The sequence below is a fragment of the Salvelinus alpinus genome, chromosome 2, assembly GCF_045679555.1.
Source record: "Salvelinus alpinus chromosome 2, SLU_Salpinus.1, whole genome shotgun sequence".
Taxonomy (NCBI): Eukaryota; Metazoa; Chordata; class Actinopteri; order Salmoniformes; family Salmonidae; genus Salvelinus; species Salvelinus alpinus.
In genome coordinates, this window is record NC_092087.1 from 88,408,917 (window position 1) to 88,424,051 (window position 15,135).

At 44.9% G+C, this 15,135-nt stretch overlaps 2 protein-coding genes across 2 annotated transcripts; both read right to left on the bottom strand.

Moving 5' to 3' along the window:
- Positions 1-882: 882 nt before the first annotated feature.
- LOC139568084 (B-cell receptor CD22-like) lies at positions 883-9,753 on the bottom strand. Its single transcript, XM_071389782.1, has 12 exons — positions 9,501-9,753; positions 9,030-9,374; positions 8,698-8,919; positions 5,156-5,500; positions 4,826-5,041; positions 4,403-4,672; positions 3,918-4,181; positions 3,546-3,809; positions 2,813-2,900; positions 2,655-2,709; positions 2,339-2,574; positions 883-1,793 (listed from the first exon to the last, which is right to left on the bottom strand). Exons 5-12 carry the CDS (start codon positions 4,899-4,901, stop codon positions 1,712-1,714), a joined length of 1,335 nt encoding a protein of 444 aa, XP_071245883.1. The 5' UTR covers positions 4,902-5,041; positions 5,156-5,500; positions 8,698-8,919; positions 9,030-9,374; positions 9,501-9,753; the 3' UTR covers positions 883-1,711.
- A 31-nt stretch (positions 9,754-9,784) lies between these two features.
- On the bottom strand, positions 9,785-11,470 carry LOC139568089 (uncharacterized). The gene is made up of 4 exons (XM_071389788.1): positions 11,399-11,470; positions 10,771-11,115; positions 10,365-10,586; positions 9,785-10,181 (listed from the first exon to the last, which is right to left on the bottom strand). Exons 1-4 carry the CDS (start codon positions 11,451-11,453, stop codon positions 9,787-9,789), a joined length of 1,017 nt encoding a protein of 338 aa, XP_071245889.1. The 5' UTR covers positions 11,454-11,470; the 3' UTR covers positions 9,785-9,786.
- Positions 11,471-15,135: the final 3,665 nt, after the last annotated feature.

The following is a 15,135-nucleotide window of genomic DNA, read 5'->3' on the forward strand; positions in this document are numbered from 1 at the left end:
GTGTGCAAGTTCACTCTTCCCGTCATGGATTTAAAAGTATGAGACTGGTGTGAACATTGGAGTTTCCATATTTGTTAGCTGAATCCATATCAGTGGAACAGGCGAAGCTGAAGTCTTTGCCCTATACACAGTCTATGTCTTTGCCAGGGACCAGAGAAACGAACGAGGGATTCACATTTTCTCAAAATGTATTTTCATCCATGTTTTTTTCTGTGATTGACACTCGACTAGTGAATTCAGACAATCCGATCAGAGAGCGAAACATGCAAATCTACGATGCTCACAAGGTCTACTTCGGGGAAGAAGTGGGCGTATTCAGGGGATACCAGCGGAGGATTCAAACAGAAGATGGCATCAGATAAAGATACAAATGAAAATACACTAAATAAAATGTCAAATAACATTTGAAAATGTAAAAAAATCGATACAGAATGAACCACGCATGTAAAGATACTGTGTTATTAAGAGTGGACGTGGAACTGACATATGAATTCAGTGAACTAGCTATCTCAGCTGGCTTGTTAGCTACATGAAGCAGACGTTGTTCAGTGAAACCGAAAGCTAGCCAGCTAGAAGTTAAGTCTGTTACCTCTGACAATCAAGTGATGTGACTTCCATAAACTGGCATTGTTGTGCATCACACAGCTGCTCTGAGCAAAGTGGATTGTGAACTATACGGCGCGTTGCCGCTGAATTACAGCGGCATGTTTATGATTTGTTTACGATTTGTTTACACTTCACACATTAGTAATGTTTTGATAAAAGTAATAATAAACATTGCATCAAGCAGAACTACTTCCTGAATTATGTGGCACAATCGTGCTATAACTTTGTCATAAAAACATTTAAACAAATATTTGAAAAAATCTAGCAAACTATATATAAAGTGTATAGAAACTAATTTTATTTATTTGGGTAACAGATAACAAAATTTACTTGCTGTAAAAAAAAAATTTAAGCTGGTGGCATGATTTCCAAGAAAGACTCGCTGCCAATGGTGCTTTAACAAAGTACTGAGTAAAGAGTCTGAATACTTACGTAATGTGATACTTCAATTTTGTATTTTTAATCAATTTGCAAACCTTTCTAAAAACCTGTTTTTGCTTTGTCATTATGGGGTATTGTGTGTAGATTGATGAGGGGGAAAAAAACGATTTAATTAATTTTAGAATAAGGCTGTAACGTAACAAAATGTGGAAAAAGTCAAGGGGTCTGAATACTTTCTGAATGCACTGTATATTATTAGATACTATTATAAACCAGGTAGTTTGTGTCCTGGATGCTGATTGGCTGAATAAGCATTTCATTTCATGTACTGTATATCAGACAATAGAACACTGGTATGACACAAAAATATTTGTTTACTTTCTATTTATGTTGGTAACCAGTTTATAATAGCAATAAGGCCCTCGGGCTTGTAGTATATGGTCAATATACCACGGCTAAGGGCTGTATCAAGGCACTCTGCGTTGTGTTGTGCAGAAGAACAGTCATTAGCCGTGGTACAGTATATTGGCCAATATACCACACCCCCTCTGACCTTATTGCTGAATTATACCACTAGTTTGAATATACGGGTCCAGATATACAAGGTCGTCTTGGTTCTGGGTTTGTTGTTTTCAGGTCTTCTTGGTTCTGGGTTTGTTGTGTTCAGGTCTTCTTGGTTCTGGGTTTGTTGTGTTCAGTTCTTCTTGTTCTGGGTTTGTTGTGTTCAGGTCTTCTTGGTTCTGGGTTTGTTGACTGTGCTGTAGAGAACAGAGGAGTCCTCCTCAGCTGCTTGTTCCACCGTGGGCCTGGAGAAAGAAACAGACGTTAAACTGAAATTGAGTCCCAAATGGCACCCTACTCCCTTATAGTGCACTACTTTAGACCAGTAGTGAACTAAATAGGGAATAGGGTGCCATTTGGAATGCAAGCAGAACAGTTACTCAAAACCCTCATCACATCACATCACTCCTTCATTATAGTAACTGTCTTGAGATGTATATTGTAGAGTTTGTAGTTTCAGGAAATGCCATTTGGCCTGAAGAAAACCCCTGGAACCTTTCAGACATTAAAACTGTGACTTTTCAAAATGTCCACTGTTCCACCATAGTATGAGTTCAATGAAATGTCATTTGAGATGAAGATTTCTCCTTCAACCCTTCAGATAGTGATGGAGGGAGTTCTCAGGGAGCAATGAGGGGTCACTAGGGGTCAACTGTTTTGCTTATTTTAATGACATCATTGTCCTCTCCTCCAATAAGCAGCAGCATATGAATGACCTTGATGCTGTCTGTGTTCACAATGTTCTATATAGTATAGACTCTATGTTGTTGTAATGGCAGAATATGCTCACTGGGTGGCAGAACTGGGGAGGTTGAATTTCACAGCAGCGTATTGGACATCTTGGTCCTGTTTCTGTGGTTGATGCAGCTGAACGGTGGAGTACAGAGGCACTTCCTGGTTTTTGAAGCGAGAGAAGTGGACGCTGGCATAGTGAACGTCATCCTGGTCGACGGTGGCTGCTGTCTGTGCTGCAGTAGAGGTCATGGTCATGCCTGAGATGTTGTCATACACTGGACTAGAGTCTCCCTGATGGAGAGAGAGGACAGACAACATGAGTGGAAATGTCCCACAAAGCAATACAAATAATCTGATAATAACAGACTCACCTGTACATTCTCTGATGTGTCTCTTGTGTCAGAGATGGATTTGGAGGCCTTCTTCCTGGTTTGCACATGAATTTATTTATTTTTTCTTGAATGAATGAATCAATGAACAAATTAATTTAATAAAAATAGAGTGAAATAATCTTTAAAAGTTCACTCACCTGAACCACATGAGTCCAGAGAAACAGAGGATGAGAACCAGAAGAACAACTATGATTCCTACAGCTGCAGTCAGAACTGTTTGTTTCCCTAAAATAAAATATGGATGATATGAGTACTGGCATTGTAACGGTTGTTCTCCTCCTCGTCTGAGGAGGAGCAGGGATCGGACCAAAACACAGCTTTTGTGGAATACATGAATTTATTTTAAAGAAGACGAACACGAAGCACACTTGAATAAATTACAAAAACAACGTAGACCGACCTGAACATGAGAACTTACAAAAAAACACGAGGAACAGACTAAACAAACGAAACAGTCCCGTGTGGTAACAACACTGACACGGAAGACAATCACCCACAAACAAACGGTGTGAACAGGCTACCTTTATATGGTTCTCAATCAGAGGAAACGTCAAACACCTGTCCCTGATTGAGAACCATATAAGGTCAATTACCAATGAACCTAAACATAGAAACACATAACATAGACTGCCCACCCAGCTCACGTCCTGACCAACTAAACAAAGCTAAACAAAGGAAAATAAGGTCAGGAACGTGACAGGCATTTTATAAATTTAACATAAATGTAGTCCAGGACAATTGTGCAATATTTAACTGATCTAATCTCAATGTATATATAATTATAAAACAAAATATGATAAGCCAAAGCATAATTATTAATATTAGTTTGAAACATTGTTTTGTATTGAAATATATAAGATGGAACTTCACCTGGTAAAATGATCATCAGAGCTGTAGAGTTCCTAGATCCTCTTCCATTCCAGGCCTCACAGTGGTAATGTCCATTGTCCTTAGACTGGAAGTTACTTATGTTGTAGATCTGTCCAAATCCATTTAGAAAAGTCTTATTTTGAAAGTACCAGGTGTATTTGTCCACAGGTGGGTTGGCATCACTGCTGCAGGTCAGAGTCACTGAGCTGCCCTCCACTATTTCACCAGAGGGACTGACTGACACTGAGGTGTTCTTTGGGTCGTCTGGTGGACAATATGTAACAACATTGTTTTAAATAGTGTTTTACTTGTGATTGAAATATGAATTTAAATGTGATCCTCTGATTAAAAGATGAGGTTAGGTGTACTTACACTGAACGTCCACAGACACAGAAGAAGAGTTGAGACGTCCATATTTATTCTCAGCCTCACAGTAGTATTCTCCACTGTCCTCAGAGCTGATGGTCATGAAATTGTATGTCTTTTCAGATGCTGTCAGTGAAGCTCCATTCTTCTTGTACCAGGTGTATTTTTCCACAGGTGGGTTGGCATCACTGCTGCAGGTCAGAGTCACTGAACTGCCCTCCACTATTTCACCAGAGGGACTGACTGACACTGAGGTGTTCTTTGGGTCATCTGGTAAAGGAGAATTTGTCAGAGGGGTAGGACAGTAGTATATTTACAAACGACATGTCAAAAATATATTCTCTGTTAATATCATAAAACTATCTAAAACTCTAACTCACACAAAACGTTAACAAATACTCATTTGGAGATGATATGCTTTAGGACTAATTAATTTAATTACAATTGTTTTGCTACCTTACCATTCAAACACTGAGCTGTACTTTACTCACACTTCACATCCATGTTTATGGTCCTAGACCTGTCTGTCCCCATCTCATTCTGGGCCTCACAGTAGTACTCTCCAGTGTCAGGTGACTGGATTTGACTGAAGACATGCTGTGGTCCTGTCATACTCTGATAGCCACCTCCATTCTTCTTGTACCACCAGGTGTAACTCTGGACAGGTGGGTTGGCATCACTGCTGCAGGTCAGAGTCACTGAACTGTCCTCCACTATTTCACCAGAGGGACTGACTGACACTGAGGTGTTCTTTGGTTTATCTGACGTAAAAGACCAAACATTTATCAGAGTAATATTAACAATTAGTAAAAAATATGTATTTGTTTTGTAATGATTGATAAAGTAAGATGTCTCTTTTGCCTGAATACATGATACTTGCTGAGTAGAATACTGTACTATTGAACTGTACTCACACACTGCAGGAGAGCTGAGACTGCCTTTTACAGCACAGAAGTAGCTGTCTTCATTCTCACTGATGATGGAGTACATGGGGGAGGAGTTATCTTGTACATTCTGTCCATTCCTGTACCAGATGTAGGTGGGGTTGTGGTTGTCAGTCAGAGTACAGGTGGTGCTACAGGTCAGTGTTCTCTGTCTCTCTGCAGCAGGAGTCACATTCACCTGCAGACCTGAAACAATATGTATAAAACCACATACACCTCTGTGTTAACAGGATGGTCAATTTATTTCTCCTGTAATTCAATATGATATACAGTTGCATCATACAGTGTAGTATTTATTACCTGTGACAGACAGAGTTGTTCCTGGGAAACTATGACCCCATTCAAAGTTGTCTGTTTTAAAAGTGAAGCGATACTCAGCTGAGTCCTCCTCTCTCAGATCTGTGATTCTCAGGGTGAAGGAACCTCTGTATGTTCCAGTCACTTTGTCAGGGTACTTCACACGACCTGTATACCCTGGGTCTGTGGTTAGGTCTTTAGGGGTCGACTTATCACTTCTAAACCAGAATGTTGATGTGGTGGAATAATAACCAACATAAGTACAGGATATGTCCACTGTTGACCCCTTTAAGACACAGATTCTCCTCTTGGTGTAAGTCACTCTGTTGCAGCTCTGACCCTGAACACCTGAAACACAGTGACATAACAAGAGGTCAACTGGATTATATTTTGTCACGTTCCTGACCTATTGTTCCTTTTTCTGTTATTTATTTAGTTGGTCAGGGCGTGAGTTGGGGTGGGTTGTCTTTGTGTGTTTTTGTTTAGTCTAGGGGTGTTGTATGTGTATGGGGTAGAGAAGAGTGAGGTTGTCTAGTTATGTCTATGGCTGCCTAGATTGGGTCTCAATCAGAGACAGTTGTCATTCATTGTCTCTGATTGGGAGCCATATTTAAGGCAGTCATAGGCAGTAGGCTTTTGTGGGTAGTTGTCTATGTTGAACGTTTGTTGCTTGTCTGTGCACTTACGTTATTTAGCTTCACGGTCGTTTGTTGTTTTGTTATTTTGTATATAGTGTTCGTTTTGTGTTTTCTCTCTCTTCTCAATAAAAGAGGATGTCTTTTGCACACGCTGCGCCTTGGTCCAATCTCTGTCAAGAAGACGATCGTGACAGAACTACCCACCAACCATGGATCAAGCAGCGTGAGAGAAACCAGGACTCGTGGACTTGGGAGGAAATATTGGACGGAAAGGGACCATGGGCTCAACCAGGAGAATATCGCCGCCCCAATGCTGAGCTGGAGGCAGCGAAAGCAGAGAGGCGGCGATATGAGGAGGCAGCACGGAAACAAGGCTGGAACCCCGTAAGTCAAACCCAAAAATTTCTTGGGGGGGGGGCTCTCGGGTAGTTTAGTTGGGTCAGTCGGGAGACGTGAGCCAACTCCTCCTGCTTACCGTAAGGAGCCGGTGAGGGCGGATTTGGAGGTGAGCGACGCAGAGACAGTAAAGGAGTTAATGGAGAAATTGGAGGAGAGAGTTATGAGGGATGTACTGGTTTGGTGCATGAGGCACGGCATCCGTCCGAATGAACGTGTTGGTGAGTTAATGTCACCGGGAACAGCTCTCCATACTCGTCCTGAGGAGCGTGCTAGCCGTCTGGTTAAGACAGTGCCTACAGCACGCACAAAGCCTCCTGTGCGTCTCCAGAGTCCTGTGCGTCCTGTTACTGCTCCTCGCACTAGCCCTGTGGTGCGTGTCCCCAGCCCAGTACCACCAGTGCTGACACCACACACTAAGCCTCCTGTGCCTCTCCAGAGCCCTGTTCCTCCTCCACGCACTCTCCCTGTGGTGCGTGTATCCAGCCCAGTGCTTCCAGTTCCAGCACCACGCACCAAGCGTCATGTGCGCCTCCAGAGCCCTGTACGCACTGTTCCTTCTCCCCGTACTCGCCCTGATGTGCGTGCCCTCAGCCCGGTACCACCAGTGCCGGTACCACGCACCAGACCTATAGTACGCCTTGAGAGTCCAGTGTGCCCTGTTGCTTCTCCCCGCACTAGCCCTGAGATGCGTGTCCCCAGTCCGGTACCACCAGTTCCGGCACCACGCACTAGGCCTAATGTGCGCTCCCAGGGTCCAGCATGCCCTGTTCCTTCTCCCCGCACTAGCCTGAAGGTGCGTGTCTTTAGCCCGGTACCTCCAGTTCTGGCACCACGCACCAGGCCTACAGTGCGTCTCAGCCGGCCAGAGTCTGCCGTCTGCCCAACGGCGCTTGAACTGCCCGTCTGCCCAACGGCGCTTGAACTGCCCGTCTGCCCAACGGCGCTTGACCTGCCCGTCTGCCCAACGGCGCTTGAACTGCCCGTCTGCCCAAAGGCGCCTGAACTGCCCGTCTGCCCAACGCTGTCTGAACTGTCCGTCTGCCAAGCGCCGAATGAACTGCCCGTCTGTACTGAGTCTTCAAAGCCGCCCGTCTGTACTGAGCCTGCAAAGCCGCCCGTCTGCCATGAGCCTTCAGAGCCTTCCGCCAGACAGGATCAGCCAGAGCCTTCCGCCAGACAGGATCAGCCAGAGCCTTCCGCCAGACAGGATCAGCCAGAGCCTTCCGCCAGACAGGACCAGCCAGAGCCGTCAGCGAGCCATGACCCGCCAGAGCCGTCAGCGAGCCATGACCCGCCAGAGCCGTCAGCGAGCCATGACCCGCCAGAGCCGTCATCCAGCCAGGATCCGCCAGAGCCGTCATCCAGCCAGGATCCGCCAGAGCCGTCATCCAGCCAGGATCCGCCAGAGCCGTCATCCAGCCAGGATCCGCCAGAGCCGTCATTCAGCCAGGATCCGCCAGAGCCGTCATTCAGCCAGGATCCGCCAGAGCCGTCATTCAGCCAGGATCCGCCAGAGCCGTCATTCAGCCAGGATCCGCCAGAGCCGTCATTCAGCCAGGATCCGCCAGAGCCGTCATCCAGCCAGGATCCGCCAGAGCCGTCATCCAGCCAGGATCCGCCAGCCAGCCAGGATCCGCCAGCCAGCCAGGATCCGCCAGCCAGTCCGGAGCTGCCCCTTATCCTGGTGCTGCCCCTTATCCTGGTGCTGCCCCTTATCCTGGTGCTGCCCCTTAGTCCGGTGCTGCCCCTTAGTCCGGTGCTGCCCCTTAGTCCGGTGCTGCCCCTTAGTCCGGTGGGGTTAATTTGGAGGGTGGCCATTTGGAGGAGGCTACGAAAGCGGGTAGTGACTATAGTGGGGTGGGGACCACGACCAGCGCCAGAGCCGCCACCGTGGACAGACGCCCACCCAGACCCTCCCCTAGACTTTATGCTGGTGCGCTCAGAGTTCGCACCTTAAGGGGGGGGTTATGTCACGTTCCTGACCTATTGTTCCTTTTTCTGTTATTTATTTAGTTGGTCAGGGCGTGAGTTGGGGTGGGTTGTCTTTGTGTGTTTTTGTTTAGTTTAGGGGTGTTGTATGTGTATGGGGTAGAGAAGAGTGAGGTTGTCTAGTTATGTCTATGGCTGCCTAGATTGGGTCTCAATCAGAGACAGCTGTCATTCATTGTCTCTGATTGGGAGCCATATTTAAGGCAGTCATAGGCAGTAGGCTTTTGTGGGTAGTTGTCTATGTTGAACGTTTGTTGCTTGTCTGTGCACTTACGTTATTTAGCTTCACGGTCGTTTGTTGTTTTGTTAGTTTGTATATAGTGTTCGTTTTGTGTTTTCTCTCTCTTCTCAATAAAAGAGGATGTCTTTTGCACACGCTGCGCCTTGGTCCAATCTCTGTCAAGAAGACGATCGTGACATATTTTCAGTTCTTCCTAGAAATGCTAAAAGTTCTCAAGTTCTCATAGTGAAACCAACACACACAGGTTAAACAGTATTATTAATTAAATAAACACTCACAGACTGCAGGAGAGTGGAGATCCTCCTGGCCTTTTACAGCACAGGAATAACCATCAATGTAGTTACTGGAGACTGAGTCTTTGTACTGGGGGGAGGTGCTCTCATCTAGATGTTGTCCGTTCTTGTACCAGATGTAGGTGGGGTTGTCAGTCAGAGTACAGGTGGTGCTACAGGTCAGTGTCTTCTGTCCCTCTGCAGCAGGAGTCACCTTCACCTGCAGACCTGAAACAATATGTATAAAACCACATACACCTCTGTGTTAACAGGATGGTCAATTTATTTATCCTGTAATTCAATATGATATACAGTTGCATCATACAGTGTAGTATTACCTGTGACAGACTGAGTTGTTCCTGGGAAACTATGACCCCATTCAAAGTTGTCTGTTTTAAAAGTGAAGCGATACTCAGCTGAGTCCTCCTCTCTCAGATCTGAGATTCTCAGGATGGAGGGACCGTTATATCTCCATCTCTCTTTGTCAGGGTACTTCACACGACCTGCATATCCTGGGTCTGTGGTTAGGTCTTCAGGGGTCGACTTATCACTTCTAAACCAGAATGTTGATGTGGTGTAATAATAACTAACATAAGTACAGGATATGTCCACTGTTGACCCCTTCAAGACACAGATTCTCCTCTTGGTGTAGGTCACTCTGTTGCAGTACTGACCCTGAACACCTGAAACACAGTGACATAACAAGAGGTCAACTGGATTATATTCTCAGTTCTTTCTAGAAATGCTAAAAGTTCTCAAATGACAAAGCGAAACCAACACACAGTATAATGTATTAAAGAAACACTCACACACTGCAGGAGAGTGGAGGTCCTCATGGTGTTCTACAGTACAGGAGTAACTGTCCGCAGAATGACCCAACACTACTAGGATATTACTAGAGTATTGTTGGGAAGTGGGCTCATCAAGACGTTGTCCGTTCTTGTACCAGATGTAGGTGGGGTTGGGGTTGTCAGTCAGAGTACAGGTGGTGCTACAGGTCAGTGTCTTCTGTCCCTCTGCAGCAGGAGTCACCTTCACCTGCAGACCTGAAACAATATGTATAAAACCACATACACCTCTGTGTTAACAGGATGGTTAATATATTTTCTCCTGTAATTCATTATGATTTACAGTTGTATCATACAGTGTAGTATTACCTGTGACAGTCAGAGTTGTTCCTGGGAAACTATGACCCCATTCAAAGTTGTATGTTTTAAAAGTGAAGCGATACTCAGCTGAGTCCTCCTCTCTCAGATCTGTGATTCTCAGGGTGAAGGGACCTCTGTATGTTCCAGTGTACTCCACACGACCTGCATACCCTGGGTCTCTGGTTAGGTCTTTAGGGGTCGACTTAACACTTCTAAACCAGAATGATGATGTGGTATAATAATAACCAACATAAGTACAGGATATGTCCACTGTTGACCCCTTCAAGACACAGATTCTCCTCTTGGTGTAAGTCACTCTGTAGCAGCTCTGATACTGAACACCTGAAACATAAAGAGGGCATTATTTCCACAGTGAAATTGTGAGTTTCAGCAATCCAAAGTAGTTATGCCATCCTGTCTTGTCAAAGTGTTGCAGTTTGGTTAGACAACTGTGAGGCTGTTTAGCAGACAGAAGAGTTATACTTGAAAAGTTATACTAGAATACTGAGTTGAATTCATACTCACACACTGCAGGAGAGTGGAGATCCTCATGGCCTTTTACAGCACAGGAGTAGCTGTCTTCATAGTTACTGGAGACTGGGTCTCTGTACTGGGGAGAGGTGCTCTCATCTAGATGTTGTCCGTTCTTGTACCAGATGTAGGTGGGGTTGTCAGTCAGAGTGCAGGTGGTGCTACAGGTAATTTTCACCGAATTTGGCCAACTTGAATAAGTCACCACCTGCAGAGCTGGAGTAGATCACAACATTAAAACCCTGAATCACCTGTTCTATAGTTTAATCACATGATGCAAGACATTCTCAAACACATTTAATTCTTAAATCTGTTTCATATATACAAATCCAATTTCTAGACCTAAATGGACAATAGATATTAATTGAACAGACTAGCAGTATTAAGCATGTAACTGTACCTGTTACAGACAGAGTGACTCCAGGATCACCATAATATCTCCCTCTGGTCTGATCTGTTATAAAGCTGAACTTGTACGTAGCTGAGTCTCTCTCTCTCAGGTCTGTGATTCTCAGGGTGCAGTCTTTCTTCTTATCCCCATGATACTCCAGACGACCTGTATTCTCTGGGTCCTGACCTATATCTTCAGGTTCTACACCAGTCCCCCATTTAGTGAACCAGAGGGTTGTTGTGACTGTACCACTGGGATATGTGTAAGAGCAGGACAGCTCCACTGTTGACCCCTTCAAGGTACAGATACTCTGAGTGGTGTATGTAACACTCCAGCCATTCTGACCCAGTACCACTGAAACACAGTTAGACATCACAAGGACGTTACATTAAGTTCAAGGTCTTTTGACTCACACTAACACTTTGTTCCATAGTTGCTGAGTTGAGACATAGATACTCTTTGGTTGAGTGTGAATGGAAACCACAGATAAGCATCACTCAGTGAGGTGTGAAAGATAACTATTTACAGTGAAGTGGAGTTGCCGAATGTGTTGACAGTAGAACACAAGTGGTTGTGCTTTTAGAAATATCTGTAGATTGACAAACAGAGCAACTAAAAGACAGGAATGAGACCATACCTGTCACAGACCAGAGAAAGACCACCAACACACTTCCTGCTGTTCTCAAGGACATTGTTGCATCTCCCACCCTGCAGTCTTAGAAACATAAACAACAACTCACTCTATAGCTGGTGAATAACTCCAACTGAGACAATGAAGTATAAGCTGTAAATGGGGTACAGGGCCTCATTACTGAAAATGAACCAGGCTCATATTGTGTTGTGTTGTATTGTTCTATATGGTTGTCTATGTGAATACTGTCTGTCTGTAAGTCTATTGCACTATGTATGTAATGTGTGTGTGTCACGATCGTCGTAACGTTGTATAGAGGACCAAGGCGCAGTGTGACAGAACGACATCTTCTTTTTATTTTGAAGACGAACATACGAACAAAAACAACAAACAGACGACCGTGAAGCTATTCAAACAAATAGTGCTGACACTAAACACTACACATAGACAATTACCCACAACAGTCTAATGCCTATGGCTGCCTTAAATATGGCTCCCAATCAGAGACAATGAATGACAGCTGTCTCTGATTGAGAACCATTCAGGCAACCATAGACATACCTAGACACCTACACTCAACACAAACCCATACACTCTACCCAAAACCCCCTATACCATACAATAGTCATCATCATCATTATAAACAACAACAATCACTTATTGAACAAATCTGTAGTACTGTAAACACATATTTCTGACCACAAGGTTCAATGATAGCTCCTATCCCTAAGGTGTGAGGCTGAACAGCAAGTGACTCACAAACACCCCCCCACACACACACACACACACCCAAACACACACACACACACACACGCACAGCAACATCATCCTTTGCTTTGGCTCGCCCTCCTGTTCAGCTCAGGCGTTCGGCGTCGCCGGCCTTCTAGTTGCTGCCAAACCTGCTGCTGGCAAACACCCTTCACTCATCAACCCCGGACTTGTTCGTCTTCATCACACGCACCTGGTTCCAATCCACACTCTATCACTGTATTTATACTCCCTCTGTCATTTGTCTTTGTCGGTCATTGTAAATGTTGCTTGTTTTCCTGCTATTTCCTGAGTACTTTACTATTTTAATAGATTTCAGTAGTTCTAAACCTGCAACTGCCTCCTGACTCTCTACACTCGTGACAACACACACACACACACACACACATAGACCATCTGTATTGAAGGCCCATGGAGTCTGTATCAAAGTCTAGAGAGCTGGTTGTTATGGATGTAGAAAAGTTAAAACACACATCCTACACAGTATAGATGTCAACCCTACTCCCTATTAGTCTGGTCCTGAAGGGCTCTCAGCTAAATCAACTGTGTCACACACACATTTTAAATAGTTTATTTGAATCACCAATCAAATTGAACTTTTCAAAGGTCCCTGAATGCATGGCACTCTCCAAACAGCTATGCTGCCCACAACAGCTGAAACAGAGCAATACCTAGCCAATTGTTTTGCCCTAGTTTTTGTCAGGCCAGCAAATTGGAGGCCACGCACTGCAAGCCTGTGAGAGTGGCCGAGACGGACAAATATCAGCTCCACCAGCTAGCACCTCCACCCAGGCTGTCCAAGCACCACGAGGGGCTGGTATTTAAGCAGATTCTCAGTAAAGACCTGCTCTATGTAGTAGTTAAATGAGCAGCCCACTTCCACAATGAGCACCTCCCCCTGGTCTCTCCCCACAACAACAATATCTGGTGTATTGTTACAGTGAAACGCTTACTTACAAGCCACTAACTAACAATGTAGTTATAAGAAAAATACAACAAAAAAATTAATAAATAAAAGTAACAAATAATTAAGAGCAGCAATAAAATAACAATAGTGAGGCTATATACAGGGGGTAAAGGTACAGGGTCAATGTGCGGGGGCACCGGTTAGTTGAGGTAATTGAGGTAATATATACTTGTAGGTAGAGTTATTAAAGTGACTTATAAATAGATAATAACAGAGAGTACTGTAGCAGCAGAGTAAAAAGAGGGGGGGGGGGGGCAATGCAAATAGTCTGGGTAGCCATTTGATTAGCTGTTCAGGATTCTTATGGGTTGGGGTAGAAGCTGTTAAGCAGTCTTTTGGACCTACACTTGGTGCTCCGGGTACCGCTTGCCGTGCGGTAACAGAGAGAACAGTCTATGACTATGATGGCTGGAGACGTTTTTAGGGCCTTCCTCTGACACCGCCTGGTATAGAGGTCCTGGATGGCAGGAAGCATGGCCACAGTGATGTACTGGGCCGTTCTCACTACCCTCTGTAGTGCCTTGTGTTCGGAAGCCGAGCAGTTGCCATACCAGGCAGTGATGCAACCAGTCAGGATGCTCTCGATGGTGCAGCTGTAGAACCTTTTGAGGATCTGAGAACCCATGCCAAATATTTTCAGTCTCTTGAGGGGGAATGGGTTTTGTCGTGCCCTCTTCACGACTGTCTTGGTGTGCTTGGATCATGTTAGTTTGTTGGTGATGTAGACACCAAGGAACTTGAAGCTGTGTTGCCAGTTGGTCAGCGCATGCTAGGAGTACACGTCCTCGTGATCCATCTGGCCTTGTGAATGTTGACCTGTTTAAAGGTCATATATCGGCTGTGGAGAGCGTGATCACACAGTCGTCCAGAACAGCTGATGCTCTCATACATGTTTCAGTGTTACTAGCTTCGAATCGAGCATAGAAGTAATTTAGCTCGTCTGGTAGGCTCTTGTAATTTAGCTCGGCTGGTAGGCTCACCGGGTAACTCTCGGCTGTGCTTCACTTTGTAGTCTGTAATAGTTTGCAAGCCCTGCCACATCCGACGAGTGTCGGAGCCTGTGTAGTACAATTCTATCTTAGTCCTGTATTGACTTCTTTTCTGTTTGATGGTTCGTCGGAGGGCATAGCGGAATTTCTTATAAGCTTCCCGCTCCTTGAAAGCGGCATTTATAGCCTTTAGCTCAGTGCGGATGTTACCTGTAATACAATGCTGCTGGTTGGGGTATGTACGTACAGTCACTGTGGGGACAACATCATCAATGCACTTATTGATAAAGCCAGTGACGACTGTGATGTTCTCCTCAGTGCCATCAGAAGAATCCCGGAACATTTTCCAGTCTGTGCTAGCAAAACAGTCCTGTAGCTTGGTATCTGCTTCATCTGACCACTTTTATATTGACTGAGTCACTGGTGCTTCCTGCTTTCATTTTTGCTTTTAAGCAGGAATCAGGGGGATAGAATTATGGTCAGATTTGCCAAATGGAGGGCGAGGTAGAGCTGTGTACGCGTTTCTGTGTGTGGAGTAAAGGTGCTCCAGAGTTTTTTTCCTCTCTGGTTGCACATTTAACCTCTTCCCTCTGGTTGCACATTTAACATGCTGGTGGAAATGAGGTAAAACAGATTTAAGTTACCCTGCATTAAAGTCCCTGGCAACTAGGAGCGCCGCCTCTGGATGAGAGTTTTGCTGTTTGCTCAAGGCGGTATACAGCTCATTGAGTGTGGTCTTAGTGCCAGCATCGGTCTGTGGTGGTATGTAGACAGCTACGAAAAATTAAGACGAAAACTCTCTAGGTAGATAGTGTGGACTACAGCTTATCATTAGATACTCTACCTCAGGCGGGCAAAACCTTGATACTTCCTTAGATATCGTGCACCAGCTGTTGTTTACAAATATACATAGACCGCCACCCCTTGTCATACCAGAGGCTGCTGTTCTATCCTGCCGATACAGTGTATTACCCAGCAGCTGTGTTATTCATGTCGTCGTTCAGCCACGACTCGGTGAA